We start from the raw sequence: 15,969 nt of genomic DNA on the forward strand, positions 1-15,969 counted from the left end.
AGGATATAATTAACAAAAATGTTATTTTAAACTTTGAAAATGACAAATAAATAAATAAAATTACAAAATCAACAATTAAAAAGAAACAAAGGAGTAAGTCCAACCTAAAATAATTTTACTTAAAATTAAATTTTAATAAAAAAAATCAATTTACAAAATTCCCATCACTCAATTCAACATCAAGAAGGGGGCGAATTTTTTAAAATATTTATCTTTTATTTGGATTTCTATAGATAACAAAAAAAGAGGGAAGGAAATGATATTTATTTCGACCTAACAAGTGTGCTGAAGAGGAAGAGGAAGAGAGCAGAAACTGGAGAAGAGAAGCCATAAAAAAATCACAGATCTAACCAAACTTCAATTTCGATTCCGATTCCGGGTACGTTCTCACTCGCATTTCGCTTTTTCAAACGGTGTCGTTTAAACTGCCGCAACTCTTTGTGTTACCCCTCCACGAACGTCCCTCTTTGTTTGTGTGGTCTTCAATTGTCTATAACAAACAGAGGGATGTTGTATTTGTGGCAGAATGTGTTAGTTTCGTATTCAAAAGCTGAAAGTCAGGGTGGCTAAAGCCACATGACAATTAAATGTTACGATACTTCTTTCACTGCATTCATTGTTTCTGTGCACTTTGAACTTTGTATTGATTTTCTGCTCCTGGACTTAATATTGTATCATTGGGATATTGTTTATTTGATGGTTGGATTGATTTTTCGCGTCTGGACTTTATTGGGATATACTTCGAGCTTCGGTCATTGTTTTTGTTTGATCAAGATTTTGGATTATTTTGAAGCTTTCAAAATGGTAGAAATGCTTATTTTGATTAAGACTGCATTAAAGTTTTATTACTGCTGAGTTGTTTTCTGGTTCTTCATTACTAAATCTCAATCGCAAACGCTTTGTTTGAATAAATACTTATAGAAGAAGATAATACAAGAATGCCAAATGAATCAAACTTCTATAAATTAAAATCAACTTATGTTACCTCAGCCTTTGGAAAAGTTAGATTATAAAAGATGAAGTGCACATGTTGACTTTGACATATGAGAGTAGTTTAATTCATTTTACCTTTTTTTCCCTATTAGTACTTAATGAGAAATTTATCCAGACAAAACCTTACTATGTTTTGAGAAGTTACAACGGAGTTCAGAATAGCATTGATTTAAAATATACTCCTGAGAATGGGATTCAATTGGATTCCATTGATTTCAAGCTTTGTTCCAAACAAGAGAGTTTTTGATATATTTCTCCATCTGGGTCCTCACCTTCAATGCTGCCTTGAGATTTCCCTCCATACAATATCCATCCATCAATGTATTATATGTTACATGATTAGGTTTGACACCAACGTCGAGCATTTCACCAAGTAATTTTTCTGCCTTACTTGATTCACCATCTTTGCACCACCCACCTATTAAGATGTTATATGTTACAACATTGGCTTTCAATTCATAGTTCTCCATTTCATTAAGAAGCTTCTTTGCAGCTCTTACATTCTGGTTTCTGCACAACCCTGCAATTAAGCAATTATAGGTGGAAACATTTGGAAAAATTTCAATTCATAGTTCTCCATTTCATTAAGAAGCTTCTTTGCAGCTCTTACATTCTGGTTTCTGCACAACCCTGCAATTAAGCAATTATAGGTTGAAACATTTGGAAAAATGCCTTCATCTAGCATTGAATTACACAGTGCAAATCCTTCTTCCATCATCCCGGCTTTGCAGAATGCATCAATCATTGTATTGAATGTTATTGCATTGGGAACCAAATCTTGTTCAGCTATATCATCGAAGAGTTTTCTTGCTTCCTTAATCATCTTCTTCTTACAAAACCCATTAATTAGAGCATTAAAAGTAACAATATTTGGCTTCAAACCCAAGCCAACCATCTTATCCCACAGATTACAATCCAAGCAGCCTCCGCCCTCCACCGAGCCAGAATCGTTTCTCTGCGGGCTCATTCAGTTGGTCTCCATTTATTGTCCCAAACGACACCCAGCAGCTCCATTTTGAGGCACACTAAATCAGAGAAATTTAGGGCACGAGATTGCTCTGTTTCTCGAAGCCACCCACGTCACGTCCTCAATGAAGAGCACCCATAACATAACCAGAAGGCAGAGTTGAAGACGACCAATTATTGTACGGAGTTCTTTAATACCACCCATTCATGATTTCACGTATCTGTACACAGTTTCAAGTTAGTCTCTCTCATGCCCCACTTCATGGTTTCAACTTCGCCTCTCTCACGATCCATTTTTAGTGGTTTTCTCTATTTTGGTTGTGTTCTATTCTAATTTATAATTTTTTTCTAATTTTTTCTTCTAGGTTGTGTTATGTTATACTAATATGTTTTTCCAATTTTATTTTGTTGGCTGTGCTATGTCATTCGCTTACATTCACAACATGATTTGGTTTTGAAATCCATCTTGAAACACCTATAAGTATAATGTGTTCTGTTACACGAGTACTGGGCTGTATATTATTATTTAATCGCCCTTTTTAGAAAGAAAAAAAATTATGATATAATCTCTATCTGATATAAATTATGATGTGTTCAGTGTGTTCATTATCATAAAATATAGTAAGATCTTCATACCGTGTGATGTAATTCTGTCACTTATAGTTACGAGTTTACTTGAATTCTTGAGTTTGAAAACCTTGACCATGCTGGACAAAGTTCAACTATACAAAATACACTCAACTATGGCAATGGAAAATACTAATGAAACACTAATAGTCACAAACAAACTCAGTCATTCCTGATGAATAAAAATTATGCATAATTTGACTTTCTCTGACATTATATACCAATACCATTTCTTTCTAGTTCTTTTTATAATTTTGAAGTATTGTATGATTCTGTTTCTAATACATACAAGTCATTGCAGTTTATGTTTATCTTCAGCGATGGCCTCTACTATTTATTAACTGTCATATCAAAGGAAGGATTCTGGGAGCAATGGTTATAGGCAAACTTACTGGACCTGTACAAGGTAATAAACCTTTTTTCACCCAAAAGTTGTAATTGTGATTCAGTATATGAATAATGTATAAAATAGCAAACAATCCACATGATACTGAGGATTTTACTCTTTTTTGTGAATCTTCGTGTATATCATTTTTATTACGTTAAATTTTTAACTGTGTTATGTTTCTTTTAACTGTTCTCTCTGTTTGTGTCAATTCTTGATAAATGATAGTATTCTTAACCACTCATGTTGTGACTCTTTTTTTTTATTAATGTTTCTATCATGAAAACTCTGATTAGTTCTTTTACGAATATGTTTTATCTCTCTCTCTCTCTCTCCTCATCATTAGATAATTTAGTTATCAAGCTTGTGCTGTACTTTTTTCTTACAGGTTCAGTCTTCCAGTCATTGAGCATATCTACAATTTCAGAGCTTTTGAGTAACCAACACTGGTCAGAGCTCAAACCCCATTTTAGAACAACCAAACCTGCAATATTCCTTGACCAATTGTTCAATGCGGGGGTTGATTCAGAGCTTGTTTTAAGGTTCTTTCAGTGGTCTCAGAAAGAGTTCAGGATTTCATATGGTCTTGAAACAACTGGCAAAGTTTTACATCTTCTAGCAAATTCAAAAAAGTACTCTAAAGTCAGGTCCTTTTTGGATAAACTTGTGAAGAATGAGAAACATACTGTTTCTTCTGTTTTTCACTCTCTTTTGTTGGGTGGTGATCGACCTTGTGCAAATGCTCTAATAACTGATATGTTGGTCCTAGCATATGTGACAAATTTAGAAATCCACTCTGCCTGTGAAGTATTTAGGCGAGTTCAAGATTATGGATTTAAGTTATCACTGAATTCATGCAATCCGTTGTTGAGTGCTTTGGTGAAGGGGAATGAAACAGGGGAAATGCAATATGTGTACAAGGAGATGATAAAGAGGAGAATTCAGCCTAACTTGACCACATTTAATATTTTCATCAATGGTCTCTGTAAAGCTGGTAAGTTGAATAAGGCAGAGGATGTTATTGAAGACATCAAAGCCTGGGGATTTTCCCCAAACATAGTTACTTATAACACTTTGATTGATGGGCATTGCAAGAAGGGCAGTGCCGGAAAAATGTACAGAGCTGATGCCATTTTGAAGGAAATGCTTGCTAATAAAATTTGTCCGAATGAGATTACCTTTAACACTCTTATTGATGGTTTTTGTAAGGATGAGAATGTGTTGGCTGCAAAGAATGCTTTTGAAGAGATGCAAAGGCAGGGACTGAAACCTAATATAGTTACTTACAACTCACTGATAAATGGTTTATCTAATAATGGGAAACTAGATGAGGCTATTGCTTTGTGGGATAAGATGGTTGGCTTGGGTTTGAAGCCAAATATTGTTACTTTTAATGCTCTAATTAATGGGTTTTGTAAGAAGAAGATGATTAAGGAAGCAAGAAAACTCTTCGATGATATAGCTGAACAAGATTTGGTTCCCAATGCAATAACATTCAATACAATGATTGATGCATTCTGCAAAGCCGGGATGATGGAAGAAGGATTTGCACTGCATAATTCAATGCTAGATGAAGGCATTTTTCCAAATGTTTCAACCTATAATTGCTTAATTGCAGGGTTGTGCAGAAATCAGAATGTAAGAGCTGCAAAGAAGCTTCTTAATGAAATGGAGAACTATGAATTGAAAGCCGATGTTGTAACATATAACATCTTAATAGGTGGGTGGTGCAAAGATGGTGAACCAAGTAAGGCAGAAAAATTACTTGGTGAAATGCTCAACGTTGGTGTCAAACCTAATCATGTAACATATAATACATTGATGGATGGATATTGTATGGAGGGAAATCTCAAGGCAGCATTGAAGGTGAGGACCCAGATGGAGAAAGAAGGGAAGCGTGCAAATGTTGTCACATATAATGTGTTGATTAAAGGATTTTGTAAAACAGGCAAGCTAGAGGATGCAAACAGGCTTCTCAATGAGATGTTGGAAAAGGGTTTGAACCCTAATCGTACTACCTACGATGTAGTAAGACTGGAAATGTTGGAGAAAGGTTTTATTCCGGACATAGAGGGACACTTGTATAATATTTCTAGCATGTCTTAACATGAACCTGATATGGTAGATGTAAATTTCGTTATTAATGATTTTTTTGTTGTTTAGAGTTGAGCTTCATGAAATATTTACAGAAGTATATATAGAAAGTTGTACCAGTCTTGTGTTTGGCTTTTTTGCCCCCCTGGGTAAGCGTTATGCAGTTCTATCATCTTGTAGCGTAGTTGAATGTTGGCAACTATTACTATTACCATTTACGAGCATAAAATTCCTTTTTTTGCATATTCTTAGAGAGGCGAACCAACCTAGAGACCCCCTTGCGGGTCATGGTTTGTCTATGATTGTAGGAGACAGACTTTTTGATGTTATTCCTGCTTTTTTTATCTTCATTTGTAACAGCAGATGCGGCTGGTGTTTGTTTTAATAGAGAGGTTCTTAGTTCTTGAGGCTGTTAGCCCCTTTTGCTAAAAAAAACAGTTTGATGTCCATTTGGTTTGAGTGTTGGTAGAGTTAATTTTGACATAATTTATGATGAGAAAAGTGATTTTTATTGTTTTTTTAAGGAAAAACTGATTTTTGTTAGAAAAGTTTTGTTTGAACGGTAAAGTCAAATATGTTGTGAAAAAAATTATGGGTTTGACGGTTGGAATTAATTTTACTTAACGGAAAGGTTAACAATTGTTATATACAACTTGTCAATGCTTCAGTAGAGGGATTACCGAAACTCTTTTTTTACTAAGAATCGAATTAGTAAGGGATCTTGATATTTACCATTATCATATATGAACAACCGTTAATGATTTCATCAGGCGATTTTCACCCTCAAACACCAAAAGGCAAAATGTCTAATAAAATAAGAAATTTACGTCATTCACCATGCATTGGAATGACATGGTTTATCTAAAAAAAGAGAGAAAAAAAAAACTCCGGCCAGTAAAATGAGAAGCCTGTTATTATATTATTGCCGGGTATAAGAAAATGCTTGCATATAGACAAGTAATACACACATTTAAGCTGAAATAAAATTTGTAGCTCTCACAAAATGAAGCCAAAAATATGCGCCGCCGGTAGATGCTTTTCTCCATCAGAAGCACTCACGAATATACAAACACTGTAAATAGCGGATAAAAGAAAATTGATCTAATTATATCTACTGACCAACCTGCCAGAGAAAGAAATAAACAAAATGGGATTAGCATCTCCCAAAGGGCAAACCAACACGACGAGAAATATGAACATAACATGTAAGCAATTTGACATTTACACTGGAAGTGCTCAACATTGCAACACGAACTGACATTATTTCCAAGCAACCATCTAAAATAGTACCCCAATTATCCCGGGCACATACAAAATATTTGACAGTATTTACCGCAAATTGTTTTATTTCGCCAAAAAAGAAGAAGGAAATTTCAAAGACGTAGCCAATTGAAAAACCACGTATAACAAATTGTTGACTTTAATAAGTACTCCAAGGTGCTAAGCGTCAGAATGGATAACTAGACATGACAGATATAATATAATACAGTTGGACACAAGACAAGAAATAAAAAGCTATCATTAATATAAAGGATAAATAAAGGCATATTTGGTAATAACTAAAGACGAATTTATAAGAGAGTAGTATTTTACTCTCTAAGTGTTTTTTACTTGGTTTTCTGTTAACAGTTGTAAGTACAACTATCAACAGCTTTATCATTCTGTTATGCAATTGCAGTATATGTACTGCTTCATTCCCCAATCTATAGTTGGGTTGAATCCTCATCAATACAGAAACACTTTCCTCTCTCTCTTTTCTCCCTAAATCTCTTTATGGTATCAAAGAGCTAGGTTAGATCCTTGCCTCTGAAAATGGATTCTGCAAACAAAAATTCTTCTCCGCAAACAAAAATCATCAATTGCACAACCTCGTGGCATCTGTGGGATCGATTGCATGAGTATTTTCAATCCATTGCGCGTGCGAAGAAGAAGCAATTACATAGTGAGCTTCGTTCTTCTCTTGAGAATCATTAAATTACTGTTTATCTGTTGCACATTCAATTACTAATTGATTCACTTGCATCTATTGGAGACTCGATTTTGACGAGCGCTCACATTGACTTGATTCTCAATGGTTTACCTGATGATTATCGCACAATTTGTAGTATTCTAAACAATTTGTGTGATCCTCTAAATCTGGATGATGTGACTTCTATGCTACTGGCTGAGGAATCTAGCATTGAAAAGTCTCACAAGAAGAATTTGGGCTCGTTGAATTTGGCTGAGGGTTCGAATTCCAATTCTGCTTCTGAAGCTCAGGTTCATCTAACTCAGGGTAACACACACTCCTCCTCAAACTATGATTCAAAGTATGGTAATAAGAGAGGGGTGATGGTGGTTGTTCATACCGTCGAGGTGGAGCCCGTGGGAGAGGGCGTGGCAGATTCACTGATGTTCAGTGTCCGATTTGTCGCAAATTTGGGCACAAAGCCTCTCATTGCTGGTACAAAAATGATGCAAGCTACTCCTCCTAGCCCTCTCAACCAAATTCCCAACCTAATTCCCAAACCAATTACCCCAAACAGAAATCCCAATTCACCCTATCTTTATTCACCTTATCCCTTTTACCCATACTTCCCTTTCATGCCACCATTTGGCTTCCCACCTCCACCCCAAAATCACTCTCCTAAACCCAATTCTTACCCATCTCCTCAAGCCAATGCTTCCGGCACCTCATCAAACAGCCGGTATCCAAATTCTGGAGCATCTCACCATGTCACCAATGTCTCCCAAAACATTCAGCAAGTCACTCCTTTTGAGGGTCCAGACCAAATTACCATTGGTAATGGTCAAGGGCTTCCTATTGATTCCTCAAGTTATTCAAAATTTGTTTCTCCTCTTAATCCCAATGTTTCTCTTCGTCTTATAAATTTGCTCTCTGTTCCCTCTTTACCAAAAATCTTCTAAGTGTGAGTCAGTTTTGTAAAGATAATTCTGTGTTTTTTGAATTTCACTCTAGTTTATGTCTTGTCAAATCTCAGGCTTCGAAAGAGGTGTTTCTACATGGCAAAGTTGGTGAAGATGGCCTCTACCATTTTCCAAATTTGCTCCAGCCTTTGCAGAAGCCTATAGTTGGGTTGAATCCTCATCAATACAAAAACACTTTCCTCTGTCTCTCTCTCTCTCTCTCTCTCTCTCTTTCTCTTTTCTCCCTAAATCTCTTTAGAAGTTAGTAAGCAATGAAAAGTGATTTAAGAATTACTTAAGCTGAAAAAGGATCAATTCCAAGCAGCAGAACACCACCTTAGGGATTGAAGAGACTGGATCCCCCAACGTTGAGAGCAATTAGTAGTGATATGCTAGTAATCACAGCAAGCCAAAGTAAAGCTGACCCTGCAATTGGAAGTCTTAATTGTCATCATGAAACACAAAATGTTTTTTAAATCTTATAAACCTTCAGATTACATAATACATATTATAGAATATTCAATTAAGATCATAAGATAATGATACCTCCAAAACCTTCGGAATTATCAGAACTAGAAGGAATTGGTTCAACATTGGGAACTTGAGATTTTGACACTCTAGGTCCAGCATTTGAGCCACTATCCAAAACTTTGCTAAACCCTGTTTCAGATGCTACTATCCCCTGAAATTCTTCGCTAACAATTAATGCTGCCAAAACATCCATAAATGACTCCTTATCTGTTTCATACGCAGAATCTCTTTCATCCTTCTCATTAGTACCATTTACTTCTGAATCAGACAACTCATCATCAGAAACGTCAGTATAAATGGCATACACCTCAGTTTTATCATCTTCCTCATCCTCCACATATGCTTTATATGTTAGCCGAAGTAATATCTCCCCAGAAGAGCGCTTTCCTAAAAATCCCCAACCTCCTTGTAAAACCACAATTCTGTCTGTTGGAACAGTGTCTTTGAGAGATCCTAAATCAACCTGAAAACATTTTCAATTAAGCATAAATGTAGGGCAAAATACAAAATTAACTTGGAAATCCCATGTATTTCTTTTATTTTCTTAATGTAACTTTCAAAACAAACCCAATATGACAAATGAAAATTTTGTGCAATCTTGAATAAATAAATAAATAAAAACTAATTTTCAAAATAGACTACCTTTAAAACATTAAATTTAATTGTACAGCACAACTCCAACTTAGATGCAAGAGATTGAGAAGATAAAATTTATTTTGCCATAACTTCCCAATATATAAATACACACAAACACATGCATGCACAAACCATTCAGAAAAATATAAGAATACTATATTTTTCTGTGTGGTGAATAGGGGCCACCAGAAGGGAACTATACAACAGTCAATAGTGAAAAATGGTGACCACAAAGCCCACCACAGTGAAGGGGACAGAAATTGTTAATATATTTCCTTTCAATTCAATTACCTACATCTGTCCATTAGGCTTCTTAATGTATAGGTTTCAGTTCTTTCTGAAGCATAAGATTATATGAAAAAAATTTCAAATACACATTCATTTTTCGTACAGCAAAATATTCAGTGTACCTAACATTGGAGAAGTCAGCTCAAGTGGCATAAAATATAGGGAATCTACCAGCTTTCCTTCAATAATATTAAACAGTTTATGATCTATACCTAAAAAAATCATCACAAAAATACAAATGATATTGTGCATAATACATACCTCTCCTGTACCAATAGTCAAATCTGCAAATCCTAGAACGTCCTTTACTTGGATGAATAACTTCTGCTTTCTAGGGTTGGAAACAAGCATATGAAAATCCTGTAGAGCAAGAACACATTAGTATGATAAAAAAGAATATACAAATGGCATAACGAAGATGAATTGGGAAATAAAAAAATGACACCTGATTCCAAATTGGCATTCCAGGGGGTCCAATTACAGTAGTTTGACTGTTCTTTTTGCTGCGTATAACTTGATTTCCAAGGCTAAGAATAACATAAGGATCTGTCTTGCCTAGAAAAATTGTAGAATAAAAATTAAGCATGGTAGGTAATAGAGCATATATATTGCACACCATTCATAACTAAATTTTCTGTTGAAATTAAAACTGGTAAGAAAAGAAAACACAGATAGGGCAAAATGAACTACCCGTAGCGAAATTCTACAGTAAGGTCAACTAACTATAATCAACTATGTTTCCTTCTTAGCCAAGGTATTAGAAGTGAAGTTTCACGAAAACCTAAATTTTGTTTAGTTTGATTTAGAAATGCATAAATTTAATGGAATACCAACTTAACATCCCACTTCATCATTTACTTCAACAATTATTTTTTTTCTTCGTATCTTCTAGGACAAATACAAACTACTTTAACACTAGTTTTTTGCAGGCAACTAAATCAAAAAGCTTAGTTAGACTTTCTCTTTTTCCCTTTCTTTCACCTCATCTTTAGAGAATATTCGTCATATTTAATCATCATCCAAGGGTTATGTGAAAAACATAGGACAGTAGCATGTTTATTGACACTGGTATATCATAATATATCAAACAAAAAAGCTTTGCATGAGACAAAACAAAATATGTCCACTGAACGAACATAAATTAGAGAATAGACTGCTAAATAAAAATCTAAAAAAGATCAAAGAACACAACAATCATGTCTGAATAACAATAATTAAAAAATCACTTAAAAGAAAATACAACAGAATATAGTTTTACCGTAAAAAATATAAGAAAGCTTTCGAGCATCCACCAGAGTAACAGATAGTTCACCCACAGAATCCTTGTTTCCTTCTTGCGTTTCTCCAGATTTAACACCAACAGCAACTGGACCAACAGCTTTTCCCTTTTGGAAATCTAAAACTATTTTCTTTGGGCGTACAAATAGTTTAGGTAAATCTTCAGTGAGAAGTTTAGTCAAAAACCTACAAGAGAAAAGCCAGAGTAATTACCTTACAATTAGTGACAGGAAAACACCAAAAAACACAATTTCCACAATCTCAGGATAACAAATCCATGAAGATGAAGAGAGCTTGGAATAAATTAACTTCAGAAGACATATAATGTTCTAAAGAATTATAGACATTGACATAAATATTTAAGAGAATAACTATTATTAAAGAGAAACAAAAGAAAACACAACATAAAAAGATGTAATTATTTACTATTAACTAAAATATATATTTAAGCTAGAGTAAATAAAGCTTCCAAGGTGCTATACCCCCAATTAGTAACATCATCAGATACATGTCTAATACTCTATTAATAGTATCACTTTGAAAATGCATTCAAGCAAGTGCGCACACATACAGCTTCACAAGCATCAAATGCGATGAACTAATAACATTAAGAAGACAAATGGAACTTACATCGAGAGAACTGGAATAGCTGACCATGCCCAACGATGCACAAAAGAAAAAATAAAATAGATGTCAGCAACAATACGTCAGACATTTTAAAAATATATGTATATATTTGACATGCAAAGAGACTCTATGTTACCTTTGACCTACCAAAAATAATGAATAGAACTTTATCTATTATTAAAATTAAAAGGACAGGTAGAAAAGACACAATATTAGATATTAAATCATTCACCTATTAGTTTAAGATTTCAGGAGAAATCAGTATTTTTACTTGAATTGCTTACCAAATCATTCAGATCCAAGTAAATAAAAAGAGTATAATTTCTTATATCTATAAAAGTATGACATACCCATTAAATTGAACAGACGGAATAGAGACAATTCAAACTTGATCTTTGGGAGTGAAACAAAAGCCCATGAAACAGCTCCCACCCAAGGCTCTGTTGGTATTAACCTTAATTTTACCCAAAGTTCACCATCAATGTCAAAATCTCGAACACCAACGGGTACAACAATTGGAATGATGCCAAATTTCAGAGAAAGCATTAACAGCATGCGAGCACCACCTGTATACCTAAGGCCTATCTGGTACCTACATAAACAGAGGCAAATTAATTGATTATATAGATAATGCGATAACAAAACTAAATAAAGTTTACAGCTTTGGATCTCAGGAAGAAAAATCCAGAAGTAGAATAAACAATAAAAATGCTCCCAAGTCCAAACTGCTCCATACTACACAAGATATGACCAGAAACGTTACCCAAACAGAAATTCAAATTCAATTGAAGAAAAATAAGCAAAAAGACCAATTTAAATATTTGACAACCAGCAAAACATTTAACTGAGCTATTACTTCCCAAATACCAAGTTCAACATTATATAACTGTTGATTTACCCTAAGCATAATAACCAACATATATGTATAGCACGCAACATTGTGAACAGTTACTATTTTTCACTTGCTTTAGGCCACCGACCAACAAAATTCTAACTTATGCTGAAGAGATAGTAATGAACCCGGATCCTCTCCTACATCTATAGAAGGCGAAAATCCTGACTATCTGTCATGTGCTCTTTCTTCCTCAATCGCTGTGCAACGACCGGCCAACAACTGAGGTGCCATACTAAGATTGAAAACTTAGGTATTTCCTTCCCAACGAACAGTATGTGCAAGTTTGGGATACCGTTAGAACTTTTACAAAAGTATGCTAAGAATGAAAGCTACAAAAGAATTCCTTTTCCAAAAGTACATTGAGATACTTCAACAACGGAATTTGAATAAACTTCACCACAACTACTTACAGGAGGGGGAAAAAAAGTAAGATTGAATTACTTCTGTAAGTTAAAACCAACTTATATCCTTAGCTCTTATAAAATCTCTTTCATCTAACTTCTCCTAAAAGTTGAGGTGTATAAGTTGATTTTTTTTTGTTTAACCAGATGTATCTGGGGGTTTTATTTGACACCCAACCAATCCTCTCCCACCGGGTCGGCCCATTTTGGGATAAAGTGGTACCTCCATTTGTGACTCCATGCCCAAGCCGGGGATGGAACCCCAAACCTTGGTTAAGGGACCTAAGTGGCAAACCGCTGGTACCAACAACTTTTTGGTATATATATGTTTATTTTAATTCAGAAAAGAAGCCTAATTCAATTTACCTTATCTAAAAATGCTTATGGAGAAATTTATTCAATCAATAAAGCAAGCAAGCACATACACACACACATGAGAATCCAATTAAACTTATGGGGACGTTTATAATTTAAACAGGAGCACAATAAAGCAAGCAATAAGAACCGAAATAATTAAAAAACTTACTGCAAATCGTTGACTCTGCGAGAAGTCCTGCGCTCAACGTTTCTAACAGACAAGGGTTCATCCCCTAACGAGAACTGCTTAATTTCAACCCTCTGCACGTAATCAGGCTTCTTGAGATTATCAATGACAGGCTGAAGCAGCCCTATGATCCAGTTCTCAATTCCTCCTCTATACACCTTCCACAGCTTCCCCAACACCATGTTCACCCACTCCACCGACTCCTTCCTCTGCAAATCCTTCTCCAGAAGCAGCGAGAAGCTCGTTGGCACCTGCGGCCACACGCCAAGCCCGTCCTCGCCGCCGCCGCTGTTGTTCTTGCTCCGCCGCCGCCGCCAAGTCCACAGCTTGTCGAACACGACGCCGACGAAGAAGAAGAAGACGAACAGGCCGATGACGTTGCGGTTAATCGGAGGGGAGGGAATCGGGTGTATCACCCCTAGCTGCGTCCTCAGCTTATCCACGATAGGATCCTCGCTGAAACCGGTGAAGTTTGAACCTAATTGAACCGATGGCGGTGGTGCTTGTAATTCGGTAACGATAACATCGTTATCGTTGTTGTTGTTGTTGTTGTTGTTGTTGTTGTTGTTGGAAATTCGTTTGAGAACGAAGGTTGTGGCGGTTCTGCGCGCGGAATTGGCGAAATCGGCGTTCCAGTTTGGGTGGTTGTTGTCGGAGGAGGGAACGGCGCAGAAGCGGACGGTGCATTTTCTGCGGAATTTGCGGGAGCCGGAATTGGCGAATAAGCGCTTTCGCCTTCTTCTGGAGAAGGGGAATGGGGTGTTACTGTTACCGGGGCAGAGAGAGGAGAGTGGAGAGAAGTGGAAGTGAGAGATGGGAGAAGCGTGTTGGAGAATCATCGATAAGGGGCATGGTCGATTAAAAACATTAATATGAATGAATGGAAAATAGAAGTAGTTGAGGTATGTATAGCTAGTACTATACTATTATAAATGTAACCTTGAAAGCTTGGGGTGGTGGAGGGGGATGGAAGTGGAAAGTGCCATGTGATGTGATGAAATGAAAGAAGAAAACAAAAGAATTCAGAGTCGTTTGTTTTATGATTGTGGGAATTCAAAGCTAGATTTATGGCCTCAAAATTGGGACAACGTGGATTATCAATAAAAAAACAAATAGTATCTTTTTATTTTACTGGAATATACTTGTTGCATTTCTATATCAATAAGAATCTCAATACATGGTGGAATATAGTGAAAAGTGTGCTGACTACATATAAATTTCTTTCTCACCGCCTTTCACTCCATCAAAACATCCTTCATCTTGCTTCTTGTCACTACCCTCGTGGGAAATGTTAAGACCTTCCCAAACCATGTTGTTTCTCTGTCACCATAAAACCCAGAGCATCACAGTCACTTCACACGTTTTACCAGTAGACAAATTTGATGGACAATCAAAAACAAAATTAGAATATCCATCAGCTCTATCTATCTACCAACACCTTTATATCATCCCATCATCCCGTTTCTCTTCAATAATTCTTCACTGAGCCACATCCAACAAAAACGTGTCACTCATTTTCCAAATCAGTTTCACATATGTTGCACACACCTTCTTTGAAAGTCTTCGTCTTGTGTGAAGGCACCCCCTCATCGCTCTCCATCACAAATACACAAATCTTGCTTGAAACTTTTAGCCTCCATATCGCATTCCAATTCTGAGGGATATGGAATTGGGAAATATTAGTAGCATGCTCCATGATATATAAAAATAAGCAGATTTGACCAACAAGAGATCATCCCTGCTCAATTTCCACATTCTTTCATCCTCTCCCACATCTCTACATATAACAATTTTCACATTGGCTAGCACATCCTTAACACTTTATTTAGTCTCAAAAACATTAAAAAAATGAAATCGAAATAAGTTTGACAAATTTATAATCGCATCTTTCAGCATCTCTTGTCAAACCATGCATTTAACATTTTGAAAACAACTTCATTACTTTTTTTATAAAAAAAACATTTTGAAAAAATTTGAAAAATCACCAATTTGAAAATGGTCAGGGAATTAAGATGATGTGTCTTTGTCTGTATGAAACTCACACGCCCAATTGCATTGCATATATATGTGCTCCTTCTGATCATGCACATTTCTATATTCCTTTTCGCGTGCCTACTTGTTTTCTCCCTTTGTGTGCGGTAACATTTCCATATTCCTTTTCGCGTGCCCACTCAACTTGATCAATTTTAGAATCGATTTCTGAAAACATAAAACTAAATATGTGAACATTAATTGGTATGTCAAGATAACTTTAGAAAATGTGAAACTAAACATACAATTAAATACTTAATGTTTTGCTGAATATGTTTGGATGTTTCAACTTGAAAGCAAATTTGTTGTAAATCTTTTTCTATGCAACACATTACTTTTATCACTTCTAATCAAGGTGACATTTGAAAACAAATTTTATCTAATAATATCCAAAAGTGTATCCTTATTAAGAAAACACATTTGACGAGACAAAATCAATATTTTCTCAACGTAAAATCAATCAAACACACTTGGTGTCATCATCAGGTCCAGTCAAAAGAGGTTTGCTCAGGTGCAATCCTAGGCCTACGACCATTTGACTCATTCACTCAACATTAGATGCCAAAATATAATGAGTAAAATCAACGAAAATAAAATACAAGTTCTTAAACCAAGTCAATGAAATTAATCGAACTTGTTTCTCAATCACCTCAACCATTTTTTTTTACTGGATCAACCATGCTTTTTGACGAGTAGAATTTCAATTAGAATTTCAAGTAATTTTCGGACTGAATCAAATAATCCAAACCAAAGAGTAGATTACAAG

General features: G+C 35.5%; 2 protein-coding genes across 2 annotated transcripts; one reads left to right on the forward strand and one right to left on the reverse strand.

The window, feature by feature from the left end:
* Positions 1 to 226: 226 nt before the first annotated feature.
* LOC100791270 (pentatricopeptide repeat-containing protein At1g09820) lies at positions 227 to 5,184 on the forward strand. The gene is made up of 3 exons (XM_003537739.5): positions 227 to 379; positions 2,888 to 2,992; positions 3,360 to 5,184. The coding sequence occupies exons 2-3, from the start codon at positions 2,959 to 2,961 to the stop codon at positions 5,075 to 5,077; spliced, it is 1,752 nt and encodes a 583-aa protein (XP_003537787.1). The 5' UTR covers positions 227 to 379; positions 2,888 to 2,958; the 3' UTR covers positions 5,078 to 5,184.
* A 776-nt stretch (positions 5,185 to 5,960) lies between these two features.
* Positions 5,961 to 14,290, reverse strand: LOC100817508 (tricalbin-3). The gene is made up of 9 exons (XM_003538927.5): positions 13,155 to 14,290; positions 11,683 to 11,924; positions 11,336 to 11,354; positions 10,686 to 10,891; positions 9,873 to 9,982; positions 9,689 to 9,787; positions 8,519 to 8,966; positions 8,309 to 8,398; positions 5,961 to 6,188 (listed from the first exon to the last, which is right to left on the reverse strand). Exons 1-8 carry the CDS (start codon positions 14,009 to 14,011, stop codon positions 8,310 to 8,312), a joined length of 2,070 nt encoding a protein of 689 aa, XP_003538975.1. The 5' UTR covers positions 14,012 to 14,290; the 3' UTR covers positions 5,961 to 6,188; position 8,309.
* Between the last annotated feature and the right edge of the window lie 1,679 nt (positions 14,291 to 15,969).

Source organism: Glycine max, chromosome 11 (assembly GCF_000004515.6).
Source record: "Glycine max cultivar Williams 82 chromosome 11, Glycine_max_v4.0, whole genome shotgun sequence".
NCBI lineage: Eukaryota > Viridiplantae > Streptophyta > Magnoliopsida > Fabales > Fabaceae > Glycine > Glycine max.